This window comes from Nestor notabilis, unplaced genomic scaffold (genome assembly GCF_000696875.1).
Source record: "Nestor notabilis isolate BGI_N333 unplaced genomic scaffold, ASM69687v1 scaffold10634, whole genome shotgun sequence".
In the NCBI taxonomy this organism is placed as follows: Eukaryota; Metazoa; Chordata; class Aves; order Psittaciformes; family Psittacidae; genus Nestor; species Nestor notabilis.
The window spans coordinates 1-7671 of NW_009926106.1; the positions used below are offsets into that span (position 1 = coordinate 1).

The 7671-nt window shown below is 45.5% G+C and overlaps 1 protein-coding gene across 1 annotated transcript in view; it reads left to right on the top strand.

The window, feature by feature from the left end:
• The first annotated feature begins 616 nt into the window (after nt 1–616).
• NDUFA10 (NADH dehydrogenase (ubiquinone) 1 alpha subcomplex, 10, 42kDa) overlaps nt 617–7671 on the top strand; it is a 32519-nt gene continuing 25464 nt past the window's right edge. Inside the window, exons 1-5 of the mRNA XM_010013382.1 lie at nt 617–784; nt 1324–1539; nt 2826–2912; nt 3473–3594; nt 6017–6096. Of these exons, the coding sequence (XP_010011684.1) occupies nt 670–784; nt 1324–1539; nt 2826–2912; nt 3473–3594; nt 6017–6096 (620 nt within the window). The 5' untranslated portion in view covers nt 617–669. The remainder of the gene's footprint in view (nt 785–1323; nt 1540–2825; nt 2913–3472; nt 3595–6016; nt 6097–7671) is intronic.

Consider the following 7671-nt stretch of genomic DNA (forward strand, 5'->3'; position numbering starts at 1 on the left):
CCTTCGGCTGGTGACTGGGGTCTGTGGTGCAAGCAGAATATGCAATAAGAGGTCAAGTGTGTAAGTGAGGTCTTTACATCGCTTAGAAAAAGGCTTATTTGGTTGTTACCAGGGTGGCGTTGCTGAGCAGGGCTCAGAAGGGGTCTGCCTTTGCGTTTGCAGGCCAGGTCGGTCTGTCTTTCCGCTCGTCAGGAGCTGTGGTGTGCAGAAATGAAGCTGTAACCCTCCTGAGAGAGGGTTTGATGTTAATGTCTACCCACCAACAAGCAAAAGCCTACTGCAGGATCTCCCTTGAGAATGGGAGGGCACATCGTGTGCCCGTGGCCTTCAGTAAGCCTGGGAAGTTTCAGTCATTGGGGAGGTTCAGAGCAGAGTGCTGGCTTCAGGCTTAAAAAGCACTGAAAATGGCTTTTGTCTTTTTGTCTTTTCATAAAGAGCTTCTCTGCATAAATACAGCCTCAGTTGCTGAGCTGAAATGGCAGCACTAACTTCTCCTGTATGAAAATCCCTTGTCTCAGGTGTGTGAGTGTTTATCCCTCTGCAGAAGGGCTGGAAAAGCCACGCTTTTCAGGTGAGAAAACTGAAACATGCTCTTTTCATTGTGTTTTCTTGCAGGCAAGAATTCATCTCAGCCCTGAGCAGAACCTGCAGTATGGGTGGCTGGCTTATATGTTGGGAGACAGAACTACAAAGAGGTTCACTGAACGCAGCAAAGTCTTTACAGTGGAGGGGAACTTATCCTCTGGGAAGGGCAAGCTTGCACAACAGATAGCAGAAAAACTAGGTACTGCTTTGACCTATTTCTCTAACAACTAAGTGGATTTAATAGTGTGATTCTTGTGTAAAGCCAGTTCACTTAAACCAACAGTTCTTGGCTAGCAAATTCTTAGGCAGTGCCACAATTCATGTGGAGGGCTTGTAGTTAAGGGCAGAAGAGGACGTTGGTGTGGTTTGAAATGGCACCAGGTTGGTTGTTGGATCTGTGGGATACTTTTCTCACTGAGCTCCTTGAGAGGTAGGATTTTCTGCATGGGTGGGTGCAGAGCACTGGGGTGCTCAGAGGATGGGTGGCAAGAGCTGTTCTTTAGAGGATGGGTGTCTAAAAGCTTTAGTTTAGGACATAGCTCAGCTCTTCACTGGTGAGGTGAAAGGTGGCAATAGTTCCAATAAGGATTTGTCTGCCCTCAATAATGTGATTGACCAAAGGATTTTGGGCTGTTTCACGAGCTGTTTCCAATCCCAGCTATACATTTAATTATATAGATGCTTAGTGTAAAAGAATTCTTCTGATTGGTATTCTTTGGTGGGTTTCTGTTTTGTCAGGCATGAAATACTTCCCAGAAGCTGACATCCATTACCTGAACAGAATCACAGGAGATGGAACGCTGCTGCCTGAGAAGTTTAATGGTTTCTGTAACCTGGAGAGGTTTTACAACGACCCCAAATGCTCTGATGGACACTCGTATCGACTGCAGGCCTGGCTGTTTGGCAATCGTGTTTTGCAGTATGCTGATGCCTTGGAGCACCTGCTGAGCACAGGTTAGACTCCACAGTAAATAAATACCAGTTGTAAACTAGCTTCTGAGTACAAGTTGTGAGTAAGCTGCTTTGAAGGGCTTTGCTGGGATCTTCCTCTGTCTGAAGGGGGCTACAAGGATGCTGCAGAGGGACTCTTCATCAGGGACTGTAGCGATAGGACAAGGGGTGATGGGTTCAGACTGAACCAGGGGAAGTTCAGGTTAGATCTCAGGCAGAAGTTCTTTACTGTGGGAGCGCTGAAGGCCCTGGCACAGGGTGCCCAGAGAAGCTGTGGCTGCCCCATCCCTGGCAGTGTTCAAGGCCAGGTTGGACACAAGCAACCTGCTCTAGTGGAAGGTGTCCCTGCCCGTGGCAGGGGATTGGAGCTGGATGAGCTTTGAGGTCCTTTCCAACACAAACCAGCCTGGGGTCTATGATGTGCATTTTAAAATGAAAGGCTCTTATATTCTTAAGATTTTCATATTTTCCCCCCACCCTTATTACAGGTTAATAGCCCATTTAGAAAACCATTTTGCACATTCTCTGTTAGAAGGTATCTTATGTCCTTTCCAGCAAAGGAAATACCAATTATCAACTTAATTAGTTTTACTTTGGCAATCAAAGTATATCAGACTGGTTTGGGTTGGAAAGGACCTCAAAATCATCCAGTTCCAACCCCCTGCCATGGGGTGTTCTCTTCTCCAGGCTCAACAGCCCCAATGTTCTCAGCCTGTCTCCATACAGGAGGTGCTGCAGCCCCTGCTCATCCTTGTGGCCTCCTCTGGGAAATAAAGATCAATTCCTGATCTTTATTTTCAAAAAGACATTTTAAATGTACCAAGGTAGCTGTGGATTGCACAGCCCTTTAAAACCTCTCCCTAGGCTTAATTCCTGATGGTGTCTTTGGTTCAGTCTTTTGACTTCCATTAAATACTATCTTGTTATTGTATTGTTGTAATGTGAATGTCTTCCTGGGCAAAAAGGTTTCCTGTACCAATACTGATTTACCTGTTCCATGTGCCTTAATAAGTGTTTTCTGAAAAAGGTGAAAAGCTGTGAATGCCAGAAAGTTTCAGGCACATCCATAAACGTACTCCTTAAATACACCAGTACTTTTGGTGGGCACAGAAGGAGAATATATGGGTGAGACAAGTGTGTTCAACCCACATACCCAGTATGTTTGTGTGAGCCAAAACCTTGTTCTTTTGTTTAACAAAGGCATTCAGAAAATAGACTGTAAGAGCAGTACGTGCTTTAATTTTCCATCTCTTTGAGCCTTGCTGACTGGAAACTGCCTTCTATTGCAGGACAAGGTGTGGTGTTGGAGCGCTCTCCCTACAGCGACTTTGTGTTCCTGGATGCAATGTTTAAACAAGGCTATATCCACAAGCGATGTAAGTTCTTTGCCCTCATCTCTCTGAAGTGTGGTAGTTCAGTTCTTCAGAAAGAAAGAAACATGCCTGCTGGGAAGATGGACTCCTTGTAAATATTCAGAGTTGTTCATAAGGTGCTTAGCATCTTCCTGTTGCAGGCATCAAGGATTAATCTCAAGCCGTGAGGCTTTATTCAGTGCTTTTTATCTGCTTATCATAGAATCCCAGACTGGTTTGGGTTGGAAGAGACCTTAAAGCTCCTCCAGTTCCAACCCCCTGCCACAGGCAGGGACACCTTCCACTAGAGCAGGTTGCTCCAAGCCCCTGTGTCCAACCTGCCCTTGAACACTGGTTCTTTTCTCCAAAGTGGAGTCTGGTTGTTGTGGTTTTGGAGAGGAGATCTGCTGTTGCTCAAAAGCTCTGTGGTCTACAGAAGCAAGGAAAAACACTCCAGAAATGATTGTAGATTCATAATCCAGGAGGTTGTAATCTTAATGCTGTTCTTACTGCACTTGTCCTCATTTACAGTATGTCTTGTTGCCTTTAGTTCTGCAGTGTGTTTGATTTTGTTTTATATATAGGTCTTGATCACTACAAGGAGATCAAAGATGTCAGCATTGGTGAATTCCTGCCACCTCACTTGGTCATTTATATAGATGTACCTGTTCCAGAGGTGCAGAAGAGGATTCAAGAGAAAGGAGAGGTAATTTTACCTCTTACAGCTATTACAGCCTCTAACTGTCTGGGGTTCTGCCCTTAAGTCCTGTGGGGTTTTATAGAATCACAGACTAGTTTGGGTTGAAGGGACCTTAAAGCTCCTCCAATTCCAACCCCTGCCATGGGCAGGGACACCTTCCACTAGAGCAGGTTGCTCCAAGCCCCTGTGTCCAACCTGGCCTTGAACACTGCCAGGGATGGGGCAGCCACAGCTTCTCTGGGCACCCTGTGCCAGCGCCTCAGCACCCTCACAGGGAAGGGCTTCTGCCTCAGAGCTCATCTCAATCTCCCTTTGGCAGGTTAAAGCTATTCCCCCTTGTCCTATCACTATATTGCAATATACTCTGTACTTCCTGAGTTCCAAAAGCCCCAAATTTGGTCCCTGTCTCCATCTTCCCCAGTTGACAGGGTTTTCAGACCTCTGCTGATGTTAATGTGTGGGTCACTTGTGATCAGCAAGTCCAGGTCATTTTCTGAAATGAAGAAAATTACTGCTTGGGTGCTTTTGTGTTAATGCAGCAAAACGACCCATTTTAAACATGAAACTGCTTTTCTATAGGTATTCCATGAGATAGAAAATCCAGGGTGCTTTCTGGCTAGTGTAAAAAATCTGATCCTTGTTAGGATGAGCTAGTAGCAATTTGGTTTGCAGTTTCCTGCTCACTTAAAAGGGGAGCTGGTGATTGCTGAAGAGAAGTGAATTCAAAGCCATAAGTGTAAGGGTGCCCTTGCTGCTTTGTGATCTGCGTGGCTGGAGTTGTTTAGTTTGCTGCTTGAGTGACTCTGCCCTTCTGCCCTCCAGCAGTTTAGGCCATGAGTGAATGTGTCTGTGCCTCAATGAGCAAGATACTCCTCCTGATGGGAAAAACACAGCTTTTCCATTTTAGCAACTTCAGTAACAGAAGCCGTTCTGAGGGCTGGAGCCTGTGCTCTGCTCTGGAGCCAGGCTGAGAGAGCTGGGCTGGGTCAGCCTGGACAAGAGAAGGCTCTTGAAGGGGAGACCTTAGAGCAGCTCCAGTGCCTAAAGGGGCTCCAGGAAACCTGGAGAGGGGCTTTGGGCAAGGGATGGAGGGACAGGACAAGGGGAATGGCTTGAACCTGCCAGAGGGGAGACTGAGATGAGCTCTTGGGCAGAAGCTCTTCCCTGTGAGGGTGCTGAGGCGCTGGCACAGGGTGCCCAGAGAAGCTGTGGCTGCCCCATCCCTGGCAGTGTTCAAGGACAGGTTGGACACAGGGGCTTGGAGCAACCTGCTCTAGTGGAAGGTGTCCCTGCCTGTGGCAGGGGGTTGGAACTGTGTGAGCTTTAATCTCTCTTCCAACCCAAAGCAGTCTGGGGTTCAGTGGACCTGGGAGTTCTTTGCTCTTGTGAACACAAATTTTGGTGGCAATTTTGAGACCTTTAGGCAGCAATTGCTGCTGTAACTTGTAACTTTTTGGGTCAGTGGTACTGCTGAAGAGTGTAGTGCTTGTTTGGGGCTGGTATTTTCGGGAATTCTGCCTTCTCAGTGGATGGAGTGGGTATTCAGTGTGCTGTTGTTGTGGGGCTCTGGAAAAAGAGGAGCCCTCCAGTGGACCCAACTAGCAGACACACATCATTCCAACATGATTCTTGGATGAGCATTTCAAGGAGGAAATGTACTTAAATTTTAGGATTGAACTGAAGGAACACATGGTAGATTGGAGCAATTCCTGCTATTTTGCAAATGTGGCATTAAAGTAGACTGCGTGGAAGAGAAACTCTTTGACAGCAGGTATGATATCCATGAAATTCCAAGGGAAAGCTGTTGGGGTGATTGCCCCTTTAAGCACTGGAAGTTGCCCCAAGGGCACATTTACCCTCTTATTGGAAAGGCAAACTCAGAGTCTCGTGTTTTCTGGATGCTTATATATGACTTCCTTAAACATACAGGTAGGTAGGGTTGCACAGGCCTTAGAAAGCTGGTCTTTTTGAGGCTGGTGATGTATGGTTCTCCTAGCTTATGTGAACTCAAGGAAAATGAGATGTTTCTTGGTACAGACTGAAATTGGAAGAAACCTTTTCACTTTTACCCTCTTCTATTGAACCTGCTTTTCCCTATCTAGATTCAGTAGCATATGAGAAGAATCATACTCATATGGCTAATCATTCAAACTGTGGACATAGCAGTGCAGGGCAAAGCAGTGATTAACACACACTGTCTTGTTCTTCAGGGTACTTTCAATATTTAATGCCACATAAGAGATTCTAAACACTCCAAAAGTCTTCATTCTTACAGCTTCCATGAATGTGTATGTGGTTCACTTGGATGTTTGACTGCTAATACAGGGCAAGCTGGTGTAGCAGCACTTTCTGCTTGGGCTGATGTCTGTACTGGTGGGAAAAGAAAGAAGAGTCATTTTACAGCCTTGTTTTCTGTTTGCTTTTTTAGGCATATGAGAAAAAGGTGTCTCCTTCCTATCTCCAGCACATTGAGGATGCTTACAAGAAAACCTTCTTACCAGAGATCAGGTTAGCAAAAATGCTTTGTCTATTAAGTCTTGGAGAAAAACATGTGTGCAAATCCTCATATATCTGCCAATAGAAGCAAATAAACTCATGTCGTGAGAAATCCTCCTTGTGCCATGTACAATATTGCTTCTTAGTGATGTGGTATCACATTCATGGCATGGTAACTCTGTGTACTTGTGTGTAGTTACCTCTGGCACTGAGGAGCCTGATGCCACTGTTACAACGTTGGAAGCTTAAAAATGAAGTCATTTTAGGTGTGAGCTTTCTAAAGCAATGATTGGTTTGATTCTTAATGGGTTCAGAGTGGGGCAAGTGTTGTGCAATAGTAAATGCATTAGATTTCATTGGTTTGTATGTTGTAAAGCTGAGGAGCCCTCATCTGCAGTAAGGTTTCATCCTGCTGTACTAAGGCATTACAGCTTTGCTGGCACAGAGTCAGATACAAAGAAACATCCACTTTTTCATTGTTAAAAGAGCACTTCAGGAGCAAAGCTGGGTATCTGGTCTGTTTGCTCTGCAAAACCAAGTTCTGTCTCCCTTTTTGACAGCCCTCAGCATGTGCTTGGCATCAACACCTTTCATTCTGTTAGCTGGCAGGAGTGGTTGGAATCCTTTTCTTGGCATGATGTCCAAAATGCCATAACCATAGCTGTGTGTTTGCATGACCTTAGGAAAGTGTGATGCAATCTAAGGTCTTTTGGGGAGAGTTTGGGTTTATTCTCTCCTTTCAGTTGCCATAGGTTTGGCTGGTTTCTTGGTTGTGGTATGGAGGAATAGGAGGAAGGTTATCAGGAAAGGGACTGTTCCCTTTCCTAGCTTTGCTTCTTCACCTTCTGAGGCATATCCCTGGTAGCCTTCCATGTTTGAAAAGGGTTTGGTGGACTTTTTAGTGCTGGTAAGTGAAGACTGCACTGCCACCTGTTCTGAGAGACTGGAGGTGCTCTACTCTGGGCTCTCCTGGCTTTCTCTTGCTTCCCCACTAGAATGTGTGCCCTATGAACTTGATATGAGGTTATTACAGTTTGGCAGCTCTCCTAGTTGTTATAAAAGAGCTCTAGCAAAAATCAGATAGTCCTAAAATTCCTAAACAAATAGGTTCCTGGAAGGGAAACTCTTACAGGTCACAGAACTATACATGAAAACATTCTGTAATCACTCGAGGTTCATGTGTGCATGAAGCTGACTGAGTTGCACTTAGGTGTAAAGTAGATCTTTGGCTATGTTGTGGCCTGCTCTTGTTGTCCCCTTGCTTTCTTGCTCTACCTCCCAGTGTAACTGCACTGTCAGCAGTTGACTGAATAACTTTGTACAGAGCTTGTCATTCACACAAGGTGATGTGATGTATGGTCAGCTGCATCCCAGTGTGGTAGTGTCCAGCACGTGGCTCTCAGAAGGCAATGGTGGGGGCTAAGGATGGAGAGGAAAAGTGGGAAGCCTTGAGTCTGTCATCCCCCTGAGGGGAGAATGGTTTGAATGTATTGGTGAGGAGAAAAATGCTGCTTGTTCTTTGAGTCAAACCAAGTGGTGTTGCATGAGGCTAAACCTAGAGCTGGTCCTGCTGTGATTTCAACTCTT